This window comes from Leucoraja erinacea, chromosome 27 (genome assembly GCF_028641065.1).
Source record: "Leucoraja erinacea ecotype New England chromosome 27, Leri_hhj_1, whole genome shotgun sequence".
NCBI lineage: Eukaryota > Metazoa > Chordata > Chondrichthyes > Rajiformes > Rajidae > Leucoraja > Leucoraja erinaceus.
In genome coordinates, this window is record NC_073403.1 from 1,982,183 (window position 1) to 2,009,711 (window position 27,529).

The following is a 27,529-nucleotide window of genomic DNA, read 5'->3' on the forward strand; positions in this document are numbered from 1 at the left end:
CTATCATTGAAGAGGTTTGGGCCTCGGACACCATTGGACTCAGACAACGGCCAAAACATCCGTGAAAAGAACTAATATCCGTGCATTATCCAAGGCGTTATTGCAGACAATCCCATTAGAAAACAAGGACTGCATTAGACCTACATACCAGTGCATACGGGGAGAATGTCCAAACTCTGTACAGACAGCACCCGTAGTCAGGATCGAACCCGGGTCTCTGGGGCTGCATTCGCTGTGAGGCAGCAACTCTACCGCTGCACCACCGTGCCACCTCACTCTTGCAGCAATCTCCTGGTGCTGGGATGATTGATGCCAGACATTGTCTTTCATGGAGCAATATAGGACTCCATCCATTGGACATCCATTGACATATGTTTAGTATAAATGGTGGAAACGTGATCTGCAGGTGCTGGTTAATACACAAAAGGACACAAAGTGCTGGAGTATCTCAGCAAGTCAGGCAGTATCTCTGGAGAACATGGAGATAGGAGACCCTTTCAGGCCAAGACTTTATGATGGAAGAAGGGTATGAACCTGAAACATCACCTCTCCATGTTCAAGTAGAAAAGGAATAGGTGACATTTCAGTTCTGAACCATTCTTCAGACTTTCACTTGAGCATTGTGTGTCCATCTTCAGTATAGACCAGCATCTGCAGTTCCTTCTCTGTCCCCTATCCCCCTGTTCTCCATAAATGCTGCTTGACCTGCTGAATGATTCCACCACTTTGTGTCCTTTTCCCGGTTTTGTATAGTTTAGAGATACAGCACGGATATGGGACCTTTGGCCTATCCAGTCTTAGCTGGCCATCGAGTACCCATTCACCCTACTTCCATGTTATACCATTTTCTCATCCGCTCTCTACACTCTAGGGGCAAATTACAGAGGCCAATTATCCTACAAACCAGCATGGGATGGCTTTGGGATGGCATTGGAAACCGGAGCACCCGGGAGGACAAAGGACAAAGGACAAAGGACATTTATTGTCACATACTCCAACTGGTGCAGTGAAATTTGAGTTCATGCCCTGTCCCACGGTGCAAGTTCATTCCAAGAGCTCTCCCCGAGTTTAAAAAAAATTAAACTCGTGGTAAGCACGGAGAATGAACGTAGCGGGTACGTCGGAGCTCGGGGACGTCTCTTAGCGCTAACGGCAGGTACTCGGGAAGACTCGCTAACGGCAGGTAAGCACGGGAAGACTCGTGAAGATTTTTCAACACGATGAAAAATGTCCACGAGAGCCCCGGAGTACCGACGAGCGGCCGTTACCGTAAATCTCCGAGTTCGAATCAGGGCAAACTCAGGAGAACTCTTGGAATGAACTCGTACCGTGGGGGCAGGGCTTTTACCATGCAGCACATGAATAAGATAAACATTTAACATTTAATATTAAACATAAAACACACCCCCTCCCCCCCCGCAGCAGAATCAACGTTTCCCACTGTGAGGGAAGGCAATAATGTTCAGTCCTCCTCCTCTTGTTCACCCGTGGTCGGGGCCTATTGAAGCCTCCGCAGTTGCCGCAACGGTGTCCCGATGTTTCACGCCCTCTCGTCAGATGATACGGGCGTCGGAAGAACGCTCTCAGCGAAACCCACGTGGTCACAGGGAGAACGTGCAAACTCCACACAGACAGCAGCCAAGGTCAGGATCAAACCCCACTTGGCCAAATGCAGCCAAGATATCAAGGTCCGTCAGTATCAACTTTAGTCAGAATTTCGCTTGGGTAGCATGAACATTGAATTCTCTAATTTTGGGTAACTTATAGAAACACTCTGCTCCTCCCTCCCCTCCCCCTCCCTCCCTCCATTGCAAGTTGCTTAACCAGTTCCACAGTTTGCAATGATACACCAACTCCAGCCAACAATCACCCTATCAGGGGGAACTTCCCTGCCTGATGTCATCTGTTGCTGGCCCTGATTTGTCCTGGTATTTTCTTACTTCCTGGTCCCCCCCCCCCCCTCACAATCTATCTGACGAAAGGTCCCTGACCCGTCAAACCATCACCTGTCCACTTTTTCTCCAGAGATGCTTTGACCCGCAATCGTTCCTGCTGAGATATCTCTCCACCTCATTGCGTGCTGTGTCAATCTCAGAATTCAGCAGCTTGTTGCACTCTGGCCCAAGGCTCAGATGTGCTCTGGCCCAAACCACGTGTCAGTAGGGTTGCCAATTGTCCCGTATTAGCCGGGACATCCCGTATATTGGGCTAAATTGGTTTGCCCCGTACGGGACAGCACTTGTCCCGTATTTGACCGCTGCTACTCCTTGGGTCGAGGGGACAGTCGGGTCGGAGCGCCACGTCCGGCCCCCGCCTCACCCGTCCCGACGTAGTGCAGCCCATGGAGTGCAGCAGCAGCACCTCGCCTGTGGCCCCGTCGGTCGGTCGGCAGCCCGGCCAGCTGTCCGACATTCGGACCTTCGCTTGCTGCCGACTCCACCACCCTTCCTTCTCACGGCCAAACATCGGTTCATAGTTAGGTCTTTATTCTCTGGAGCGCAGAAGGTTAAGGGGGGACTTGATAGATGTCTTTAAAATGATGAGAGGGATAGACAGAGTTGACGTGGACAAGCTTTTCCCTTTGAGAATAGGGAAGATTCAAACAAGAGGACATGACTTCAGAATTAAGGGACAGATGTTTAGGGGTAACATGAGGGGGAACCTCGTTACTCAGAGAGTGGTGGCTGTGTGGAATGAGCTTCCAGTGGAAGTAGTGGAGACAGGTTCGATTTTATCATTTAAAAATACATTGGATGGTTATATGGATGGGAAAGGACTGGAGGGTTATGGTCTGAGTGCAGGTAGATGGGACTAGGGGAGAGTAAGTGTTCGGCACGGACTTGTAGGGCCAAGATGGCCTGTTTCCGTGCTGTGATTGTTATATGGTTATAAGTTGGATGGGGGGGGGGGCCGGACTTTGTGTGCCCAGGACAAAGCTCCTCAGCTGCCCCGCCGGCTGGGCCTTGTGTGCAGTCCAGCACCCGGGCCAACTCATCATTCACCCAGTTGAGTCGGTCAACGAATTGCCGTCGGGAATTTGTCCCGTACTTTGACCGTTTGTCCCTTATTTGGGAGAGAGGAAGTTGGCAGCCCTAGGCGTTAGTGACCAAATGCCACTCGATATCACTCTTGGCTTTATAGACCCAGCGTGGAAGCAGGCCCTTTGGCCCAGCAATCACCCCATACACTAGCGGTGCCCTACATACTAGCAACAATTTACAGAAGCCAATTAACCTATAAACCTGTAAATCTTTAGTAGCAAGCAGGAGCATCCGGAGAAATCCCGTGTGGGTCACAGCACACAAAGTATGGGAATTCCCATTGCAAGTTTAGTTTAGTCAGAGAAATACAGCACGGAAACAGGCCCGTCAGCACTCCAAGTCCGCACAGCCCAGCGTTCCCTGCACAATAACTACCCTACACACACACACACACACTAGGGACAATTGACACTTATACCAGGCCAATTAAGCTACACACCTGCACGTCTTTGGAGTGTGGGAGGAAACTGAAGGAAGGAGGAAGGAAACCAACGCAGGTCACGGGGAGAACGTACAAACTCCGTACAGGCAGCGCCCGTAGCCGCGATCGAACCTGGGGCTATGGCACTGCGCCACTCCTTACCTGGATGTACATGTTTCACACTCTCTGTCCCCTCTCTCACTCTCATTTTGTCTCTTCCTCTCACTTTCATTGCCTTGCAATGTAGAGCTGAACACATTCTGAAGCTTTAGCTTAGACAGCTGAGTCACGTACCTGCAAGAGAAAAGGAACAGGCGGAAGGCAGTAGAATAAAAGTTAGAGGGAGAGTTACATTCAAGAAAGACTCGTTAGAAAGCTCCCAGAACTAGCAATAGAAGAGAGACACACACACACAAAGTGAGAGAGGGACAGGCAGAATCTCTGGGTGACATTTCGGGTCGAAACCGTTCTTCAGACTGAGAGTCAGTGCTTTTTCACACTTCTGTACCTCTAATATTTTTCATAGCAAAAGAATTTGAGTATAGGAGCAGGGAGGTTCTACTGCAGTTGTACAGGGTCTTGGTGAGACCACACCTGGAGTATTGCGTACAGTTTTGGTCTCCAAAATTGAGGAAGGACATTATTGCCATAGAGGGAGTGCAGAGAAGGTTCACCAGACTGATTCCTGGGATGTCAGGACTGTCTTATGAAGAAAGACTGGATAGACTTGGTTTATACTCTCTAGAATTTAGGAGATTGAGAGGGGATCTTATAGAAACTTATAAAATTCTTAAGGGGTTGGACAGGCTAGACGCAGGAAGATTGTTCTCGATGTTGGGGAATGCCAGGACAAGGGGTCACAGCTTAAGGATAAGGGGGAAATCCTTTAAAACCGCAATGAGGAGAACTTTTTTCACACAGAGAGTGGTGAATCTCTGGAACTCTCTGCCACAGAGGGTAGTTGAGGCCAGTTCATTGGCTATATTTAAGAGGGAGTTAGATGTGGCCCTTGTGGCCAAGGGGATCAGAGGGTATGGAGAGAAGGCAGGTACGGGATACTGAGTTGGATGATCAGCCATGATCATATTGAATGGCGGTGCAGGCTCGAAGGGCCGAATGGCCTACTCCTGCACCTAATTTCTATGTTTCTATGTTTCTAACTTCAAGTAGCCCTTGCTTCCCCTCTCCCTCCATCCCCTCCCCCTTCCCAGTTCTCCAACCCGCTGAGTTTCTCCAGCATTTTTGTCTACCTCCGACCAGTCTTACTGCCTCTGACTATATTTTATCTGTTTGTTTTGTGGTTACCTTCTTCCAGGTGTGACAGAGGTTTACCTGCATCTCCTCCAACCTCATCTATTGCATCCGCTGCTCTAGATGTCAGGTGATCTACATCGGTGAGACCAAGCGGAGGCTGGGCGATCGTTTCGCCGAACACCTCCGCTCGGTCCGCAATAACCAACCTGACCTCCCGGTGGCTCAGCACTTCAACTCCCCCTCCCATTCCCCATCCGACCTCTCTGTCCTGGGTCTCCTCCATGGCCAGAGTGAGCAACACCGGAAATTGGAGGAACACCACCTCATATTCCGCCTGGGGAGTCTACATCCTGGGGGCATGAACATTGAATTCTCCCAATTTTGTTAGCCCTTGCTGTCTCCTCCCATCCCTCAGCCCTCGGGCTCCTCCTCCTTTTTCCTTTCTTCCTTTCTTCTCCCGCCGCCATCAGTCTGAGGAAGGGTTTTGTCCCGAAACGTTGCCTATTTCCTTCGCTCCATAGATGCTGCTGCACCTGCTGAGTTTCTCCAGCATTTTTGTCTACCTCCGACCAGTCTTACTGCCTCCAACTATATTTTATCTGTTTGTTTTGTGATTACCTTCTCCCAGCTAACAATGATCTATTCTCCATTTCCCTTGATCTCCATTCCCTTTGTCCTGTTTTCACACCTTACACTTCCTAATCTATACACTTCCTTATCTATGTACGTTTCGGGTCGAGAGCCTTCTTCAGACTGAAGTATCTATGTACGTTTTCGGGTCGAGAGACTTCTTCAGCTTTTTGTGTTCTATCTATCTTCGGTTTAAACCAGCGTCTGCAGTTCCTTCCTATACAGAACTGCCAAGAGACTCGATCACGGGTCCTTTGGAACTTGGCAACGGAAGGCCATGAATGTAGATTGGTGAGAATTATATAGAGAGAGTACAAGGTAGAACAGGAACAACTCCCGCCCAGATATGTCTGTGCCGAACATGAAGCCAAGCCCATCCCTCATCTGCCTGCACATAATCCATATCCTCCTCACTTGTCTGTAAGTCGTATGTCATGTTGTCACTTGCGGGCGGAGCACCAAGGCAAATTCCTTGTATGTGAATACTTGGCCAATAAACTCATTCATTCAACCATGTGCCCATCCAAAGGAATAGGTGATGTTTGGGGTCAAGACTCTTCTTCAGACTCTTCCTACACATTCCGTCTGCTGTTCCTTCCTTCACCCTTTGGCCCAACTTGCCCAGGCCAGCCAACGTGTCCCATTTACACTAGTCCCGTCCACCTGAATTTGGTCCATATCCCTCTAAACCTGCCCTATCCATGTACCCATCCAAATGGGTTTTAAGCAAGGTGGTCGTACCTTCCTCAACTACCTCCTCTGGCAGATTTTTGTGCCTTCCACCACAGTGATGAATGCTGTGGTGGATGTTTATGTTACATGTTGTGTCCTGTTTATGCATTTTATTATTTTGTTAACCCGTCTTTATGCTTTGTATGGAACTGATTTTTAAATTATGTAAAGCACTTTGGGGTCAATGAAAATTGACTATAAATGTGCTATATAAATAAACTTATTATTATTATTATTATTATTATCATTCTAAATGCTTAAGAGTTTAAGAAAAAACTGCAGATGCTGGAAAAATCTAAAGTAGACAAAAATGCTGGAGAAACTCAGCAGGTGAGGCAGCATCTGTGGAGTGAAGGAATAGGTGAGGTTTTGGGTCGAGACCCTTCTTTAGACATCTTTGGTTGTGGGTGGAGGCGGATGTGGGGGCGGGAAGAAGAAAGGAAGAGGCTGAGACAGTGGGCTGTGGGAGAGCTGGGAAGGGGAGGGGAAGGAGGGAGAAAGCAGGGACTACCTGAAATTGGAGAAGTCAATGTTCATACCACTGGGGTGTAAACTGCCCAATTTCATTCTAAATGCCGACTGCCCCTCAGTGTGCAAAGGCTGCCCCATGCAAGTGACTCTGTGCATTTACCCGATGTACCCCCCCTCCTATTAACTAGAGTCTCAGAGAGAGGGATGTGTGGGGGGGGGGGGGGGGGGGGGGGAGGTGGAGAAGTGAGGAGAAGGTGGAGAGATATGGACGGGGAGAAGGACAGTCACGGTGGCGCAGCGGTAGAGTTGCTGCCTTACAGCGAATGCAGCGCCGGAGACCCGGGTTCGATCCCGACTACGGGCGCTGTCTGTACGGAGTTTGCACGTTCTCCCCGTGACCTGCGTGGGTTTTCTCCGAGATCTTCGGTTTCCTCCCACACTCCAAAGACGTGCAGGTTTGTAGGTTAATTGACTTGGTATAAGTGTAAAAATTGTCCCTAGAGGGTGTAGGATAGTGTTAATGTGCGGGGATCGCTGGTCGGCGCGGACCCGGTGGGCCGAAGGGCCTGTTTCCACGCTGTATCTCTAAACTAAACTAAGTGATGAAGTTGGGTTCTGGGTTGGCGGGTGAGATAATTGGGGGATGTGTTTAAGAAGGAACTGCCGATGCTGGAAAATCGAAGGTAGACAAAAATGCTGGAGAAACTCAGCGGGTGCAGCAGCATCTGTGGAGCGAAGGAAATAGGCAACGTTTCGGGCTGAAACCCTACGGGTTTCGGCCCGAAACATTGTCTATTTCCTATAGTGGAGATTGAACTGCAGATGCTGGAAAATCGAAGGTAGACAAAAATGCTGGAGAAACTCAGCGGGTGCAGCAGCATCTATGGAGCCCTCATCTAATAGGGGAGGTTGCTGGAGTTGACGATGGGCTTGTGTGGATGGAGGGATAGGGTAGGGGGCTGAGGGGGATGATGTTGGGGCAGAGTGCTGGGGTTGGCAAAGGGTGCAGGGGATGGTGAGGGACAATGAGGGGGTGAAGTGAGGGGGTAGGGTGCCGAGTGTGAGTGGGGGGGTGAAGTGATGGTTAAGGCCAAGGAATGGTGCGTGCTGCAAGGGGGAGGGTGTGGAGGGGTGAAGGGGGTGAAATGATGGGGTTGGTGAAGTGCCAGGGGGGGCGCGAGGCGGTGGGGAAGGGTCCTCAGTGGGACAATGATCGGGCGAGGAGATGAGGATGGAGTGGGGCATTGAGGGGGTGAGGGTGCGATCAGGAATTGTGCAGAGATGAGTATGGGGAGTGTGTTGGGTGTGAAGATCCAAAACGTCACCCACTCCTTCTCCCCAGAGATGCTGCCTGTCCCGCTGGGTTACTCCAGCATTTTGCGTCTACATTCTGCTGTGCGGGAAACATGGGCTGGATCTTATAGTAACCCTGTTGACAAGCAACCTTGCAGACCACAGCAGTGTGGCTGCAGGTTAACGGCTTGTTCAACCCAAAACCAACCTGCACAAACTATATCAGTGTAGGGCCCATGCCCGTTTGTGGTGGCTGTCTTCACAGATGGCTCAGAAGCCACGGCACGCACCATATACCACTTCCGTTAAAGTCTATCATGCTGTTAAAATGTTCACCAGGTTTGTCTTTACTTTGCTTTAGCGACACGCCACGGAAACAGGCCCTTTGGCCCACCGAGTCCGCGCTGACCAGCGATCCCCGCACATTTGTAAAGTTGTACCCAGTTGTACAGGGTATTGGTGAGACCACACCTGGAGTATTGTGTACAGTTTTGGACTCCAAATCGGAGGAAAGACATTCTTGCCATTTTTGTCTACCTAGCGGATTAAAATTAATGGTTGCTCTGAGCTGGCGTAGACTCAACGGGCCAAATAACCTCAAACCATGAGGTGTAGATATAATTAAATTCACAAGCCTTAATTTGCACACAGTTTAATTTAGTTAAGTCGTACAGCATGGAGCAGGGTGGTTCTAATGCAGTTGCAGAGACCACACCTGGAGTATTGCATACAGTTTTGGTCTCCTAGTCTGGAAAGACATTCTTGCCATAAGGGAGTACAGAGAAGGTTCTATAGAGATTCCTCTGGCAGGACTTTTATTCCTAAATGGTGGCCGATTGGGAAAGGGGGAGATGCAGCGAGACCTGGGTGTCATGGTACACCAGTCATTGAAGGTAGGCATGCAGGTGCAGCAGGCAGTAAAGAAAGCGAATGGTATGTTAGCTTTCATTTAAGGATTTGAGTATAGGAGCAGAGAGGTTCTACTGCAGTTGTACAGGGTCTTGGTGAGACCACACCTGGAGTATTGCGTACAGTTTTGGTCTCCAAATCTGAGGAAGGACATTATTGCCATAGAGGGAGTGCAGAGACGGTTCACCAGACTGATTCCTGGGATGTCAGGACTGTCTTATGAAGAAAGACGGGATAGACTTGGTTTATACTCTCTAGAATTTTAGGAGATTGAGAGGGGGATCTTATAGAAACTTACAAAATCTTAAGGGGTTGGACAGGCTAGATGCTGGAAGATTGTTCCCGATGTTAGGGAAGTCCAGGACAAGGGGTCACAGCTTAAGGATAAGGGGGAAATCCTTTAAAACCGAGAGAGAAGAACTTTTTTCACGCAGAGAGTGGTGAATCTCTGGCACTCTCTGCCACAGAGGGTAGTTGAGGCCACTTCATTGGCTATATTTAAGAGGGAGTTAGATGTGGCCCTTGTGGCTAAGGGGATTAGGGGGTATGGAGAGAAGGCAGGTACGGGATACTGAGTTGGATGATCAGCCATGATCATATTGAATGGCGGTGCAGGCTCGAAGGGCCGAATGGCCTACTCCTGCACCTAATTTCTATGTTTCTATGTTTCTATGTTTCATATGAAGAAAGACTAGATAGACTCGGCTTGTACTCGCTAGAATTTAGAAGATTGAGGGGGGATCTTATAGAAACTTACAAAATTCTTCGGGGGTTGGACAGGTTAGATGCAGGAAGATTGTTCCCGATGTTGGGGAAGTCCAGGACAAGGGGTCACAAGTTAAGGATAAAGGGGAAATTCTTTAGGACCGAGATGAGAAAAACATTTTTCACACAGAGAGTGGTGAATCTCTGGAACTCTCTGCCACAGAAGGTAGTTGAGGCCACAGTTCATTGGCTATATTTAAGAGGGAGTTAGATGTGGCCCTTGTGGCTAAAGGGATCAGGGGGTATGGAGAGAAGGCAGGTACGGGATACTGAGTTGGATGATCGGCCATGATCATATTGAATGGCGGTGCAGGCTCGAAGGGCCGAATGGTCTACTCCTGCACCTATTGTCTATGTATCTATGTTTCTATTAACACTATCCTACACACACTAGGGACAATTTAACATTTATACCGAGCCAATTAACCTACTGTGGCGTGTGGGAGGTAACTGAAGATGTTGAAAACCCACAAGGCCATGGGGAGAACGTACTGACATCACCCGTAGTCAGGATCGAACCCAGGTCTCCAGCGCTGTAAGGCAGCAACTCTACCGCTGCGCTCATAAGCGATAGGAGCAGAATTACGCCATTCGGCCCATCATGTCTACTCCGCCATTGAATCATGGCTGCTCTGTCTTTCCCTCCCAACCCCATTCTCCTGCCTTCTCCCCATAACCCCCGGCACCTGTCCTCAGCAAGAATCTACAATAGGCACAGAATGCTGGAGTAACTCAGTGGGACAGGCAGCTTCTCTGGAGAGAAGGTCTGGGCCCTTCTCCACCAGTACTGTAGACAATAGGAGCAGTAGTAGTAGTAGTAGTACAGGAGCATCATCAAGGACCCACACCATCCTGGCCACACACTCATCTTCAAGGACCCCCACTCACCCACTCCACGCCCTGAAGGTGATCAAGTGCAGCATCTTCAGTCAGAGACTGATTGCACCAATGTGCAAAACGGAGAGACATAGGAAGTCTTGTATACCAGCTGCTATAAGGTTTTATAATGCACAAAAATTTTAACTTATTATGTATTGAAGATATCTGTTGAAATGTGTGGTGTTATGTCTGTCTTGAAGCTGTTGTGGCACTGTAATTTCCTGTAAAGGATTATTAAAGGTTATTCTATTCTATTCTATCTCTCCGCTGCCATCAGGTAGAAGGTACAGGAGCCTGAAGACTGCAACATCCAGGTTCAGGAACAGCTGCTTCCCCACAGCCATCAGGCTATTAAACACAACTTCAAACAAACTATGAACTATAACAACCTATTGCATGTTATCTGTTTACTGATGTGTGTGTGTATATATATATATATATATATATATATTCTATGGCATATGGTCACACTGATCTGATCTGTATTTATGCCTCCAATATTCTGTCGTGTTGCAGCAAAGCAAGAATTTCATTGCCTTATCTGGGACACATGACAATAAACTCTCTTGATTTGTGTAGGCCATTCGGCCTTCTCCCTATATCCCCTGACTCTGCTATCTTCAAGAGCCCTATCTAGCTCTCTCTTGAAAGTACCCCTGGACTGTACAGCAACAGGCCTGCCCCCATCAGTACTGTGCCCTAGTGTTATACACAGACAGACCTGTCCACATCAGTATTACGCTCAGTGTGAAAGAGGAAGTGCCATTGAGGAAGAAAGATTCTATGGGGAGAATGAGGCAACTGTGGCTGACAAAGGAAGACAGCATTAATGTAAAAGAAAAGGATAGAATATTGCAAAGATTTGCTGAAAATTGGATGATTGGGCGGTTTAAAAAAAAAATCAACATAAGGGAACTGAAAAGGCAGAAAAGATGAAGTATAGAGGTAAGCTGACCAACAAGAGGACATGACTTCAGAATTAAGGGACAGAAGTTTAGGGGTAATATGAGGGGGAACTTCTTTACTCAGAGAGTGGTAGCGGTGTGGAATGAGCTCCCAGTGGAAGTGGTGGAGGCAGGTTCATTGGTATCATTTAAAAATAAATTGGATAGGCATATGGATGAGAAGGGAATGGAGGGTTATGGTACGAGTGCAGGCAGGTGGGACTAAGGGGAAAAAAAAATTTGTTCGGCATGGACTTGTAGGGCCGAGATGGCCTGTTTCCGTGCTGTAATTGTTATATGGTTATATGGTTATAACATAAAAGAGAGAACCAAAAGTTTCTTCTGATATATAAAGAGTTACAAAGAGGCATGATTGAATGTCAGAGAAGACTCATAAGTTCATGTGATAGGCGCAGAATTAGGCCATTCGGCCCTTCAAGTCTACTCCGCCATTCAATCATGGTTAATCTATCTGTCCACCTTAACCCCATTCTCCTGCCTTCTCCCCATAACCCCCGACACCTGTACTGATCAAGAATCTATCTGTCTTGGCTTTAAAAATATCCACTGACGGCCTCCACAGTGAATTCCACAGATTCACCACACTCTGCCTAAAGAAATTCCTCTGCATCCCTTTTCTAAAGGTACGTCCTTTAATTCTGAACTATGGCCTCTGGTCCTAGACTCTCCTGCTGGTGCAAACATCCCCACCACACCCATTTGATGGGCCGAATGGCCTAATTCTGTCTCTAAGACATGTGAACATGCAGTAACAAGCCTGTCCCTAAAAGGGGTAGGGGTGCATTTGGAGGGTATCTGATTTAGCGGTTTAGTCCGAAGAAGGGTCTCGACCCGAAACGTCACCTGTTCCTTCGCTCCATAGATGCTGCCTCACCCGCTGAGTTTCTCCAGCATTTTTGTCACAAATCCAACCTCTGCAGTTTTGGGGACAGAGCCTTCTCCAGAGCAGCTCCCAGGCTCTGGAACTCCCTCCCCCAACTGATCCGCAATTCCGTGTCCCTCACCATCTTCCAGTCCCGCCTCAAGACCCATCTCTTCACCTCTGCCTATCCTTAGCCCCACGTCCCCCTCCCTTTTCATCTGTGCATTAATTGCCTCATATTGTGTTTTGTATTGAATTCTGTCTTTACTTTGTGTACTAGTCATGTCTCTACTATTTATTTCATTCCCCTTGCATGTTTTTCCTCTACCTGCTAAATTTTTGTAAGGTGTCCTTGAGACTCTTGAAAGGCGCTCAAAAATAAAATGTATTATTATTATTATTACCTAGTGGATTAAAATTAATGGTTGCTCTGAGCTGGCGTAGACTCAATGGGCCAAATAACCTCAAACCATGAGGTGTAGATATAATTAAATTCACAAGCCTTAATTTGCACACAGTTTAATTTAGTTAAGTCGTACAGCATGGAGCAGGGAGGTTCTACTGCAGTTGTACAGGGTCTTGGTGAGACCACACCTGGAGTATTGTGTACAGTTTTGGTCTCCTAATCTGAGGAAAGACATTCTTGCCATAGAGGGAGTACAGAGAAGGTTCACCAGACTGATTCCTGGGATGGCAGGACTTTCATATGAAGAAAGACTGGATAGACTCGGCTTGTATTCGCTAGAATTTAGAAGATTGAGGGGGGATCTTATAGAAACTTACAAATTTCTTCGGGGGTTGGACAGGCTAGATGCAGGAAGATTGTTCCCGATGTTGGGGAAGTCCAGGACAAGGGATCACAGCTTAAGGATAAGGGGGAAATCTTTTAGGACCGAGATGAGAAAAACATTTTTCACACAGAGAGTGGTGAATCTGTGGAATTCTCTGCCACAGAAGGTAGTTGAGGCCACAGTTCATTGGCTATATTTAAGAGGGAGTTAGATGTGGCCCTTGTGGCTAAAGGGATCAGGGGGTATGGAGAGAAGGCAGGGGAGGGGTGGGGGGGGGAGGGGAGGCGAGGCGAGGCGAGGCGAGGGGAGGGGAGGGGAGGGGAGGGGAGGGGAGGGGAGGCGAGGGGAGGGGAGGCTGCCGAGAACAAGGAGGGAACCAGCACGGGGGAGCTTCACAGAACAAGGAGCAGCGGTGGGGGGGGGGGGGGGGGGGGGTTGCCACCGACAACGTATAGGGACCCGGAGAACGGTGGGGTGGGGGGGCCACTGAGAACAAAGAGGGCCCCACCGGGACTACATCGCATACTTTTGTAACATTGCCGCCTCCAGGTACGCGGTGATTCTTTGAGTACTTAGCGCATTGTCTGCAAAATCAAATAATTTCTCTGTGCCTTGGTACATGTGACAAAGTGGCACCCATAGAGGGATGCCTGCACTAGGCCCGAAAGCCTGCCTCTATGCTGCTTCATTCTGCTGCTGCGAAGAAGAAGACTGCACCTTTAACACAAACACACACACACACAGGTCGGTGAAAAGGTGCTGACAGCTTTAATCATTCTTACTGAGCAGACTCATGTAATTTGCACATTACGCAATGTAATGATGGACTTCTAAATGATCAGCGTTTATTCCCATAAGGCAATGATAGATAGCTTTTTAGTCTGGCAACCTGCTATCATAAAAACTTGGATTAGCAGCAGTGCTGACACCTCTGCATTTAGACTCTCATCTCATTTCAGTATCTACTCCTGGCTATTTATACTGAGCCACAGGACTGACCTTTTATCCTTCGAAAGGGCACAATAATTAATTTCATCCTTATGCCTTTGAAACTTCACCAACATGGTGGGCACGGTGGCGCAGCGGTAGAGTTGCTGCCTCACAGCGCCAGAGTCCCAGGTTCGATCCTGACCTCGGGTGCTGCCTGTACGGAGATTGCATGATCTCCCTTTGACCGTGTGCGGGGGTTTTCTCCGGGAGCTCCGGGTTCCTCCCACACTCATTTGCCACTTTCATTTCACCGCACATCTCGTATGTGTATGTGACAAATAAACTTGACTTGACTTGACTTGACTCCAAAGACGTGCGGGCTTTGGGCTAATTGGCTTTGGTAAAATTTGTAAATTGTCCCTAGTGTGTGTAGGATAGTGCGGGTGTATGGGGTGATCCCTGGATCTTAAGTTTTTTTTTGTTTAGTTTAGAGATACAGCGCGGAAACAGGCCCTTCGTCCCACCTAGTCTGTGATCCCTGCACACTAGCACTATCCTACACACACTAGAGATCATTTACAATTAACCTGCAAACCTGTACGCCTTTGGAGGAAACCGAAGATCTTGGAGAAAACTCACTCGGGTCACAGGGAGAAGACGGACAAACTCCGTACAGACAGCACCCGTAGTCGGGATGGAAATTGGGTCACTGGTGCTGTGAGGCAGCAACTCTACCGCTGCACCACTGTGCCAGCCCACAAACTCTCTAAGTTGTGGAAAGCATCTTGTCCGGGAACATTACCATCTGGTTTGGGAATTGCTCTGCCAAGGACAAGAAGGCTCTGCAGAGAGTAGTGCGTTCGGCCGAACGCACTATGGGAACTTCACTCGCCCCCACTGCAGGAACTATACAACAGGAGGTGCAACTCCAGAGCAAATAAAATCATGGGAGACCCCTTCCACCCCTGCAACGGACTGTTCCAGCTGCTACGGTCAGGCAAACGCCTCCGTTGCCATGCGGTGAGAACGGAGAGGTTGAGAAGGAGTTTCTTCCCAGAGGCAATTCGGACTGTAAACGCCTATCTCACCAGGGACTAACTCTACTGAACGTTTTTCCTTCCATTATTTATTATGTAAAAGAATATGTGTGTTATGATTGTGTTTATAATTTGTTTGGTTGTTTTGTTGTTTGTCTTTTGCACAAAAGTCCGCGAGCATTGCCACTTTCATTTCACTGCACATCTCGTATGTGTATGTGACAAATAAACTTGACTTGACTTGACTCTAAAGCAAACTAAACATAGAGCAGGCAGTGATTATTGCCAGTGCTCGACTGGTTAATGGAGAGGAAAGGGTTTTGAAGGAAGCGAGTCAAACGGAGCAGATGGAAGGAGTGGAAATGGGACATTGTGGTTGACGTGGGCAAGTTGGGGCTGTTTCTATTCTACATGGCTCTATTACACAACACCGTTCCTTTACAAGAAGTGGCACAGGGTAGTTCCTAATTCAGCGTAGGAAAGAACTGCAGAAATCGAAGGTAGACACAAAATGCTTGTGTAACTCAGCGGGACAGGTAGCACCTTTGGAGAGAAGGTATGGGTGACATTTCTGGTCAAGACCCGTCTTCAGTCTAATTCACTTAATTAAAGTCATGGTACGTAAACAGGCCCTTCGGCCCAACTTGCCCATGCTGAACACATTTCTTTTGGCCCAGTGAGAAAATACTTGGTCTGATGATTTCTGCTCATCCTGATGGTACAGTTAAGTACATTACTCACAACTCCAAGTTCCCCACAGTAAGTTCTCCATCAGGAAATAGACATTCGCAATTCCCACCCCATTTATTTTTGTTTAAAGATACAGAATGGATTGGGGCTCTTCGGCCCACCGAGTCCACCCTGACCCATACATAGAAGTAGAAACAAGGAACTGCACATGCTGGTTTACAAAATAATAGGCCCCAAGGTGCATAAATAACTCAGCGGGTCAGGTAGCATCTCCGGAGATGGAATGTAAAACAAAATGAACTGCAGATGCTGGTTTATACCATAGACACAAGATGTTGGGGGCCTCAGCGGGTCAGGCAGCACCTCTGGAGAAAATGGATAGGTGACGCTTTGGGTGGGGTTATAGAGGAGCTCCTCTATAATCTTTGGTTCTGATGGTCAACTACTGGCTGTGGGTGATGAGATCCCAAGAGAGATACATCATTGCAAAGTGTGGAACTGGTTGATGGAGTGCGGTGGGGTGGGGGGGGGGGGGGGGGGGGGGGGGGGGGGGGGGGAGAGGCTGGAGAGATGGAAGGATATGGTGTGAAAACGACAAATCAATGCTGGCGACCATCACGGAAATAATGATTCATTGTTAGCAGAGGGGAAGTTGACAACGAGGCACATAGTAAATAAGATTATGGGTAGGTGACGGTTTGGGTCATAGAAACATAGACACATAGACAATAGGTGCAGGAGGAGGCCATTCGGCCCTTCGAGCCTGCACCGCCATTCAATATGATCATGGCTGATCATCCAACTCAGTATCCCGTACCTGCCTTCTCTCCATACCCCCTGATCCCATTAGCCACAAGGGCCACATCTAACTCCCTCTTAAATATAGCCAATGAACTGGCCTCGACTACCCTCTGTGGCAGAGAGTTCCAGAGATTCACCACTCTCTGTGTGAAAAAAGTTCCTCTCATCTCGGTTTTAAAGGATTTCCCCTCTATCCTTAAGCTGTGACCCCTTGTCCTGGACTTCCCTAACGTCGGGAACAATCTTCCTGCATCTAGCCTGTCCAACCCCTTGAGAATTTTGTAAGTTTCTATAAGATCCCCTCTCAATCTCCTAAATTCTAGAGAGTACAAACCAAGTCTATCCAGTCTTTCTTCATAAGACAGTCCTGACATCCCAGGAATCAGTCTGGTGATCCTTCTCTGCACTCCCTCTATGGCAAGACTGTCCTTCCTCAGATTTGGAGACCAAAACTGTACGCAATACTCCAGGTGTGGTCTCACCAAGACCCTGTACAACTGCAGTAGAACCTCCCTGCTCCTATACTCAAATCCTTTTGCAATGAAAGCTAACATACCATTCGCTTTCTTCACTGCCTGCTGCACCTGCATGCCTACCTTCAATGACTGGTGTACCATGACACCCAGGTCTCGCTGCATCTCCCCTTTCCCAATCGGCCACCATTTAGATAATAGTCTGCTTTCCCGTTTTTGCCGTCGAGACCCTTCTTCAGAGTGAAGAATTGGAGATTGAAGAGGGGAAGATGTGTGGGGTTATGAGGAGAGGCTAGACTTCCCCTTCCACATAGTTGACAGAATTCTGTGATGCTGTGGGCACATTTCTCTTTTTTTTTCACCTTAGATTTTATTGCTTCTCTGCATCCACAAATAAAACGCAAATATAACAACTAAACATAGAACAACGCAGTGAAAACGTACAACAGGGGAGCTGTTCTACCAAAAATAGAACAGTTTACAATTAATGATGCAGTATACAGAACTATGTCCTGATTAAAACATTTTTCAATAACTTACATTATTGTCAATTAAATTATACAGTGTTGATGTCTTTATTTCTATACCTAATCCATTTTTCCCATTTTCTGTTAAACTCGTCTTCTTTCCCTTAGAGAATATGTCATTTTCTCCATGACAAATACTTCCTGTACTACGTCTAAACATTGAATTAAGTCTGGGTGTGTCTGTTTCTTGCAATGACCTTCCTGCCAGCTGTGAGTAGAATTTTAACCAAGTAATTCTCTGCCTCAGAGGGCGGTGGAGGCAGTTTCTCTGGATGCTTTCAAGAGAGAGCTAGATAGGGCTCTTAAAAATAGCGGAGTCAGGGGATATGGGGAGAAGGCAGGAACGGGGTACTGATTGGGGATGATCAGCCATGATCACATTGAATGGCGGTGCTGGCTCGAAGGGTCGAATGGCCTACTACTGCACAGAAGGTTAAGGGGGGACTTGATAGAGGTCTTTAAAATGATGAGAGGGATAGACAGAGTTGATGTGGACAAGCTTTTCCCTTTGAGAATAGGGAAGATTCAAACAAGAGGACATGACTTCAGAATTAAGGGACAGAGGTTTAGGGGTAATATGAGGGGGAACTTCTTTACTCAGAGAGTGGTAGCGGTGTGGAATGAGCTTCCAGTACAAGTGGTGGAGGCAGGTTCATTGGTATCATTTAAAAATAAATTGGATAGGCATATGGATGAGAAGGGAATGGAGGGTTATGGTATGAGTGCAGGCAGGTGGGACTAAGGGGAAAAAAGTTGTTCGGCACGGACTTGTAGGGCCGAGATGGCCTGTTTCCGTGCTGTAATTGTTATATGGTTATATGGTTACTGCACCTATTGTCTATTGTCTATAATGATGTTCCTTCTGCACCACTGTATTTATGTTACCCAGGTATAAAATGGAACACTTCTTGGAGACTATATATCCTAATACCTCCTTTAATTCTGAATTCACTCAGTTCAAAAAATCCATCATTGTACCGGTACCAAAAAATGCCTCCCCAGCCTGTCTGAATGACTACCGTTCGGTGGCCCTTACCTCGGTAGTCATGAAATGCTTTGAGAGGCTGGTGAAGAATCACATCTGCGCCTTCCTCCCTCGGAACATGGACCCGTTGCAGTTTGCATACCGTCCGAACAGGTCCACGGACGATGCGGTCTCCCAGGTCTTGCACACCGCTCTCTCCCATCTGGACAGCCAGAAGGGGGGCTACGTGAGGATGCTGTTCATAGACTACAGTTCAGCCTTCAACACGATAGTCCCCACCAGACTGGCCGGGAAGCTAATGGAATTGGGGCTCAACACCTCCCTGTGTGCCTGGGTCCTGGACTTTCTCACCGCCAGGCCCCAGGTAGTCAAGATGGGAGGGAATACATCAAAGTCCCTCACCCTGAGCACAGGATCGCCCCAGGGTTGCGTCCTCAGCCCCCTATTGTACTCCCTGTACACACATGACTGTGTGGCTAGGTTCAGCTCCAATTCAATAATTAAGTTTGCTGATGACACTGTGGTGGTGGGCCTGATCTCAGACAACGATGAGAGGGCCTACCGGGAGGAGGTGGCTGATCTAGCACTCTGGTGCCAGGAGAACAGCCTCCTCTTGAACATCAAAAAAACAAAGGAGCTGATCATGGACTTTAGGAGGGCACATCATCCGAGGACGTACACTCCATTGAGTATAAATGGGGATCCTGTGGATAGGGTGAACTGTTTTAAATATCTGGGAGTCCACATCTCTGAGGATATGACATGGTCATCACACGCCTCAGCACTGGTGAGTAAGGCAAGGCAGCGCCTTTACCACCTCAGGCAATTGAGGAAATTCAGAGTGCCTCCGAGGATCCTCCAGTGCTTCTACGCAGCGGCAGTGGAAAGCATCTTGTCCGGGAACATTACCATCTGGTTCGGGAATTGCTCTGCCAAGGACAAGAAGGCTCTGCAGAGAGTAGTGCGTTCGGCCGAACGCACTATGGGAACTCCACTCACCCCCCTGCAGGAACTATACAACAGGAGGTGCAACTCCAGAGCAAACAAAATCATGAGAGACCTCTTCCACCCCTGCAACGGACTGTTCCAGCCGCTACGGTCAGGCAAACGCCTCCGTTGCCATGCGGTGAGAACGGAGAGGTTGAGAAGGAGTTTCTTCCCAGAGGCAATTCGGACTGTAAACGCCTATCTCACCAGGTACTAACTCTACAGAACGTTTTTCCTTCTATTATTTATTATGTAAAATAATATGTGTGTTATGATTGTGTTTATAATTTGTTTGGTTGTTTTGTTGTTCCGCGAGCATTGCCACTTTCATTTCACTGCACATCTCGTATGTGTATGTGACAAATAAACTTGACTTGACTTGACTTGACTTTCCCAAAATGGTTCTATTTTTGGGGCAACTCCAGAAGATATGTGCATGGTTTGGCCACATTGCCTCCAGCATGATTGCTGCCTTACAATTTGCTTGCTTTTTATGTTAGGTGTACTAAAGAAAGGAATCAAATGTTTCCAATTAAATTCTCTCCATTTTTGTGAATTAGTGGATGTCTGAAGCGTTACACGCATATGATGCCATTCCTCTTCTGAGATTATGATGTCCAATTCCTTTTCCCACTTAAATTTTACATAAAATGCAGTTTTAGCTTGACATTCCATTACACTATGATAACATTTTTATAAATAATCCTTGATGTTTTTTGACATTAACTATCACTTCGACCACTGGGTTATTTTCTTCGAGTGCCTCCCTTTTTACTTTTTTTATTGTAATAATCTCTCAGTTGGTGGTATCTAAACAAGTCTTGGTTCCGAAGTGCAAATCTATCCTTCAAATCTTGAAAACTTCTTAGGTCTCCATTTTGAATAACAGTACAAAATGCAGTCATTCCTTTCTTCATCCACTCTATAAATGTTGAGTCATACATGAGTTACCAGACTGATTCCTGGGATGTCAGGACTTTCATATGAAGAAAGACTGGATAGACTCGGCTTGTACTCGCTAGAATTTAGGAGATTGAGGGGGGATCTTATAGAAACTTACAAAATTCTTAAGGGGTTGATGCAGGAAGATTGTTCCCGATGTTGGGGAAGTCCAGAACAAGGGGTCACAGTTTAAGGATAAGGGGGAAATCTTTTAGGACCGAGATGAGAAAAAACATTTTTTTTCCCACACAGAGAGTGGTGAATCTATATAATTCTCTGCCACAGAAGGTAGTTGAGGCCACAGTTCTTTGGCTATATTTAAGATGGAGTTAGATGTGGCCCTTGTGGCTAAAGGGATCAGGGGGTATGGAGAGAAGGCAGGGATGGGATACTGAGTTGGATGATCAGCCATGATCATATTGAATGGCGGTGCAGGCTCGAAGGGCCGAATGGCCTCTACTCCTGCACCTAATTTCTATGTTTCTATGAACCAGGTTTCTAAAGTAAATGTCGTTATTGGATCGATTATACTCCTGATATATCCAGGAAGCGCTTTTTCTCCCAAGAGTGTTTGGATGTGGAAGTCAGGGATATGCGTCTCAGTCACTTTCCACCTAGCTATATATCTGTCCTCACACAAATTAATTAGTGGTCGATGTTGGGCTGCATAGAAATGTATCCTAAAATTTGGAAGTGTCATTCCATCTTTGTCCTTTGGCAACTGGAGTGTTGTGTATCAAATTCTGCCCTTCTTTCCTTCCCAAATAAATCTAGATATTAATTTATCCCATTCCGTGAATTGTTTTAATGCTACCGCTATTGGTAGAGGTTGAAACAAGTACAACAGCCTTGGCAAAATATTCATTTTCACCACATTTATCTTACTACTAAAATCCATTGGGTAGGTGAACCATCTTTCTATATCCTGTTTATATTGCTGTGAGTATAATTGGCCCCATACAACATTGATATAAGTAAGGTACACAAAAGTGCTGGAGAAACTCAGCGGGTGCAGCATTGATATATGTTTTGCTTACTGTAACCCTTGGATTGATTTTGAATCCCATTTAATATTATACATCTGTTTGATTTCTTCTGGAGGAGCACAATTGATATTGATATAATTTAATTGCCACACAACCAGGGTCGGTGGAAATTTGGGTTGCCAGCAACGGTACAGTAATAAAGAACACACAACCACAATAAAAATTTGACACAAACATCCACCACAGCATTCATCACTGTGGTGGAAGGCACAGAACTTGGCTTAAAGTTTTGAAATATTCACTTTATATCCTGCATAAAAGTCTCTATGATCCCCATCATCCTTGGGAATGAGGTGTTTACTTCCGTGAGATACATCATTACGTCATCTGCAAAAAGGTCTCTTATAGTCACTCCCCTCAGTTCCCCATCTTGACCAATCGCTTGAGCCAATGGTTCAATATATATAGCAAACAGGGTAGGGCTAAGACAACATCCCTGTCACGTTCCTCTTCCCAACACAAATCTCTCAGTTAAGGACCCATTCACCTTGACTCTTGCAGTAGGTTGCTGGTAAATTGCTTTAATAACTTGAATTGAATCTTCGTTAAAGCCAAATTTTTCTAGTGTTTGGTATAAGAATTCCCAATTAACCCCATCAAAAGCCTTTTCCACATCTAGGATTATCAGGGCAGCGCGCGTACTTTCCTTTTGAATCTTATGTATAATATGTAGGGTACTTCTAATACTGTCCTGCATTTGTCTGCCTATTATAAAACCAGTCTGGTCTTCATCAATTAAATCTGGCATGAAATTTTCAAATCGTTTGGAGCTAATTGAAGAATACAATTTATAGTCCACATTTAGAATTGATATATCGGTCTGTAGTTGGTACAATTTTCCTTGTCTCTGTTCTCTTTGGGGATTAATATTAAAATTCCCTCTTTCCATGACGGGGGGGGGGTCTTTGATAAACCAGTTAAAGATTCTCAGAAGAAATGGGTTCAGCTCATTCCAAAATATTTTTTACCATTCTATAGGGAAACCATTGCTGCCTGGGGCCTTGTTTGTCTTCATCCCACCAATTATCTTATCTATCTCCTCCAGTGATATTTCTGCTGTGATTATTTTATTTTCTGTCTCTCCAATACAGGGGCAGATCTATTGTACTTAAAAAAAGTCCTCATTGATTCCCCATCTACTGTAGACGTTTGTGTATATAATTCTTTATAATATTCCTGGAAGATATATTCTATTTCTTTTGGATTACTCTTCAATTTCTGTGTACGGGGGTCCTTAATTTTGTGCATGGTGTTGTCAGCCGGTTGTTTGCATAGGCTCCGGGCAAGTATTTTAGTGGATTTAGGGCCTAGCTCATAATGTGCCTGTTTTACAAATCTTGCTTATTTCTCCACCTCTTGACCCAATATTCCATCCATTTGTCCCCTCAAATCTTCCATTTGCTTATAAGTTCTCTGGTCCTTATTAGAAACATAGAAATTAGGTGCAGGAGTAGGCCATTCGGCCCTTCGAGCCTGCACCACCATTCAATATGATCATGGCTGATCATCCAACTCGGTATCCCGTACCTGCCTTCTCTCCATACCCCCTGATCCCCTTAGCCACAAGGGCCACATCTAACTCCCTCTTAAATATAGCCAAAGAAACTGTGGCCTCAACTACCCTCTGTGGCAGAGAGTTCCAGAGATTCACCACTCTCTGTGTGAAAAATGTTTTTCTCATCTCGGTCCTAAAGGATTTCCCACTTATCCTTAAGCTGTGACCCCTTGTCCTGGACTTCCCCAACATCGGGAACAATCTTCCTGCATCTAGCCTGTCCAACCCCTTAAGAATTTTGTAAGTTTCTATAAGATCCCCTCTCAATCTCCTAAATTCTAGAGAGTATAAACCAAGTCTATCCAGTCTTTCTTCATAAGACAGTCCTGACATCCCAGGAATCAGTCTGGTGAACCTTCTCTGCACTCCCTCTATGGCAATAATGTCCTTCCTCAGATTTGGAGACCAAAACTGTACGCAATACTACTGGTGTGGTCTCACCAAGACCCTGTACAACTGCAGTAGATATTATTTTTGTACTTCTGTTCTAAATCCTTCAGGTCTGATATCAACTTATTGTATGTTTTCATTCTGGCGATGCCCTGGCTATAAACCTACCTGGTATAACAGCCTTCAATGAGTCCCATAGTATGGATGGGTCCAGCTCCCCATTGTCATTCTCCTCTAGATAACTTTCCATTTCCAATTGAATATCATTAACAATTGTTTGATCATTCAGTATTCCAACATTTAATCGCGCACTGTGTCATTCCTTCTGCTGTCCATTTGAATTGTTAAGTATATTATTGTTAAGAATTGTTAAGTAAATTTGCCTGTGTGTAAATGTAATGTAATTATGTGAAGCACTTTGGGGTCAATGCAAATGGACTAAAAATGTGCTATATAAATAAGATTATTATTATTATTATTATTATTATATATGGCATTATGGTCTGATACATCTGCCACACCAATTCTGCAATCCGTTACCCAATAGCAGTCTCCTTCCTGCATTAAGAAATAGTCTATTTTTAGTAAACTGAGTGTGGTATTGAGTAATGTGTGTAGTCTCTTTGTAGAGGGTGAAAATGCCTCCAGACATTAACAAACCCAAATTCTTCGCAGGTCATGTTTAGTAGTTTTGTTAACTGGTTTTCATTCTTGTTCTTCATTTTACTTGTCGTATCAAGAACATTCAGATCCCACCACATTTACAAATTCCTTCTGCTTCCATTGCAATAATATTAAATATGGATTTGAAAAAAATGTTTATCACTATCTGGGGGAACTTAGATATTCACTAGTGTCAGGATATTATTATCAACTTTGCCCTTTGCAAAGCTGTGGGCAAATTTCACCCAATAATGTGGAAACAGACACAAGGATTTGCAGATGTTGGAATCTTAATCACAGCACACGGTGCTGGAGGAACTCAGCGGGTCAGGCAGCATCTCTGGAGGAAAGGAATAGGTGATGTTTGTGGAGTCAGGGACCTTCTTCAGACACACAGGCACACTGTAGCCTATTTCTGTGGCCACACATTTGGATAGCAGTAACAGGATTGGTCCGAGTCAGCATGGATTTACGAAGGGGAAATCATGCTTGACTAATCTTCTGAAATTTTTTTGAGGATGTAACTAGGAAAATGGACAAAGGAGATCCGGTGGATGTAGTGTACCTGGACTTTCAGAAAACATTCGATAAGGTCCCACATAGGAGATCAGTGGGCAAAATTAGGGCACATGGTATTGGGGGTTCAGTGCTGACATGGATAGAGAAGTGGTTGGCAGACAGGAAACAAAGAGTAGGGATTAACGGGTCCCTTTCAGAATGGCAGGCAGTGACTAGTGGGGTACCGCAAGGCTCGGTGCTGGGACCCCAGATATTTACAATATACAGCAATGATTTGGATGAAGGGATTCAAAGTAACATTAGCAAATTTGCAGATGACACAAAGCTGGGTGGCAGTGTGAACTGTGAGGAGGATGCCATGAGAATGCAGGGTGACTTGTACAGGTTGGGGGAGTGGGCAGATGCATGGCAGATGAAGTTTAATGTGGATAAATGTGAGGTTATCCACTTTGGTATCAAAAACAGGAAGGCAGATTACTATCTAAATGGCATCAAGTTTGGAAAAGGGGAAGTACAACGGGATCTGGGAGTCCTTGTTCATCAGTCTATGAAAGTAAGCATGCAGGTACAGCAGGCAGTGAAGAAAGCGAATGGCATGTTGACCTTTATAACAAGAGGAGTCGAGTATAGGAGCAAAGAGGTCCTTCTGCAGTTGTACAGAGCCCTAGTGAGACCACACCTGGAGTATTGTGTGCAGTTTTGACCCACTAATTTGAGGAAGGACATTCTTGTTATTGAGGGAGTGCAGCGTAGGTTCACCAGGTTAATTCCCGGGATGGCGGGACAGTCATATGCTGAGAGAATGGAGCAGCTGGGCTTGTACACTCTGGAGTTTAGAAGGATGAGGGGCATCTCATTGAAACATATAAGATTGTTAAGGGTTTGGACACGCTAGAGGCAGGAAACATGTTCCCGATTGTTGAGTGAGTCCAGAACCAAGGGCCACAGTTTAAGAATAAGGAGTAAGCCATTTAGAACGGAGACGAGGAAACACTTTTTCTCACAGAGAGTGGCGAGTCTGTGGAATTCTCTGCCTCAGAGGGCAGTGGAGGTCGGTTCTCTGGATACTTTCAAGAGAGAGCCAGATAGGGTTCTTAAGGATAGCGGAGTCAGGGGATATGGGGAGAAGGAAGGAACGGGGTACTGATTGGGGATGATCAGCCATGATCACATTGAATGGCGGAGCTGGCTCGAAGGGCAGAATGGCCTCTACTCCTGCGCCTATTGTCTATTGTACACCTCGTTTCTCAGCCCTGATCCTTCTCTCCAGAGATGCTGCCTGACCCGCTGAGTTACTCCAGCATTTTGTGTCTATCTTTGGTGTAAACCAGCATCTGCAGTTCCTTCCGACAAATTCATGTCGTTACACGCCAGCTGTGCTGCTGGAAGTAAGAATTTAATGGGCCTGTTTTTAATGTCAATAAAACAGTCTGAAGAAGGGTCTCGACTCAGAAACGTCACCCATCCCTTCTCTCCAGAGACGCTGCCTGTCCCGCTGAGATACTCCAGCGTTTTGTGTCTACCTCCGATGTAACCCAGCATTTCTAGTTCTTTTCCTATACGTTGGACCCTGTTGGGTTCAGGGTCCCGACCTGGAAACAAAAGGGGTCCAAATTTGCCACCACCACCACAGATGCTGCCCGACCTGCTGAGATAACCCAGCGACCGTGTGTGGTTTTGTTGGCTCTCTTGTATGAAACACGCCATCTGCGCCTTTTTGTTTTTTGTCGAGCAGAGAGATGGCCCCATCTCAAACACACACACACACACGCAAAACACACAACATTGCGACAAACAGCAGCAGCAGCAGCAGCAGCAGAAACCTCACCCCCACACCCACCCCAAGAAAAACAGACCCATCATATTGCCCCAGCCTACCTGTAGTCGAGCGAGTCAAAATGCATTATCCCCAGCAGAAATACGAAAACCGTGCTAATCACCAGGACCTTCCTGAAGGAACACATTGGAGCCATGCTGGTCGCAGAGGCAGAGATTTTTGCTGGTTCCTTCTTCATTTAACGGTGATTTTTCTAATTTTGCGGGTTTTTTTTTTTTTTTTTTTTTGGTTTTCACCCTCTCTCCCTCTCCCCCCTCCCTTCTCTTTACAGCCAGCCGGCGTGGATCACAGAAGAGTAATAATAATTCATTGGCTACGTCTCCAGTGTGTTGTCGAAAATGCGGTGGAGGCAAGGTTTGCATTTGCTCCTGGCTACATGGAAATGCAACATTGTACCGCGCTGGCCATACCCTTGTGAGAGCGTCCGACTCAGCGAGCACAGCAGTCTCAGTCTCTCTATCTCTCTCTCTCTCTTTCTCTTTCTTTTTCTTTCTCTCTCTTTTCTCTTTTCTCTTTCTCCCTCTCCCCCCCTCACACTCACTCCCTTTTCACCCCGCCCCCTATAATATCATTCCTGCCGTCCCCTTGCGTAAATTCAAAGGACCTCAAAACAAAGCAGGACTGAATTTTAACACAGTCTTGTTTCACTGCAGGCTTGCAGGCTAGAGAAACCTCTATTTTTTTGTTGTATTCGCCTGATGCACCTCGTCTCCAGAGGAAGCAAAAAAAAAAAAACAGACCCAGGAATGAGTCTCCCCCCTTCAGCAGCAATTCATCCTTGTCGACTTGAATTTCTGAGCAAGGTCAGTGGCCAGTGATAGACGAGGCTCCCAACTAATCATTGTGCAAGGCAAGACCTCTCCCTCTCATCTCCCCCTTCCCCATGCAGCCAATTGCGTCGCGAAAGGAGGGACTTCCTATCTCTTCAGAAAACCTCTTCAGATTTGCAGCCTCCAAGCCTCAGGGCCGGTGTGATGCTATTTACTGTACACGGTTTTCACCAAAGATCTTATAGCAGATATAGGAAGAAAGCGAATGGTATGTTAGCTTTCATAGCAAAAGGATTTGAGTATAGGAGCAGGGAGGTTAGAGAGAGAGAGAGTCAATTTAATTGTCATTTGGACCCCTGGAGGT

At 46.4% G+C, this 27,529-nt stretch overlaps 1 protein-coding gene across 2 annotated transcripts in view; it reads right to left on the reverse strand.

Moving 5' to 3' along the window:
• The window catches only part of LOC129710082 (alpha-2,8-sialyltransferase 8F-like), a 48,216-nt gene extending 21,171 nt beyond the window's left edge, over positions 1–27,045 (reverse strand). The window contains exons 1-2 of one of the 2 annotated variants that reach the window (XM_055656795.1): positions 26,437–27,045; positions 3,625–3,756 (exon numbers count right to left, since the gene is read on the reverse strand). In XM_055656795.1, the coding sequence (XP_055512770.1) occupies positions 3,625–3,756; positions 26,437–26,573 (269 nt within the window). In that variant the 5' untranslated portion in view covers positions 26,574–27,045. The remainder of the gene's footprint in view (positions 1–3,624; positions 3,757–26,436) is intronic. The other variant, XM_055656796.1, reaches the window with a different exon arrangement.
• Between the last annotated feature and the right edge of the window lie 484 nt (positions 27,046–27,529).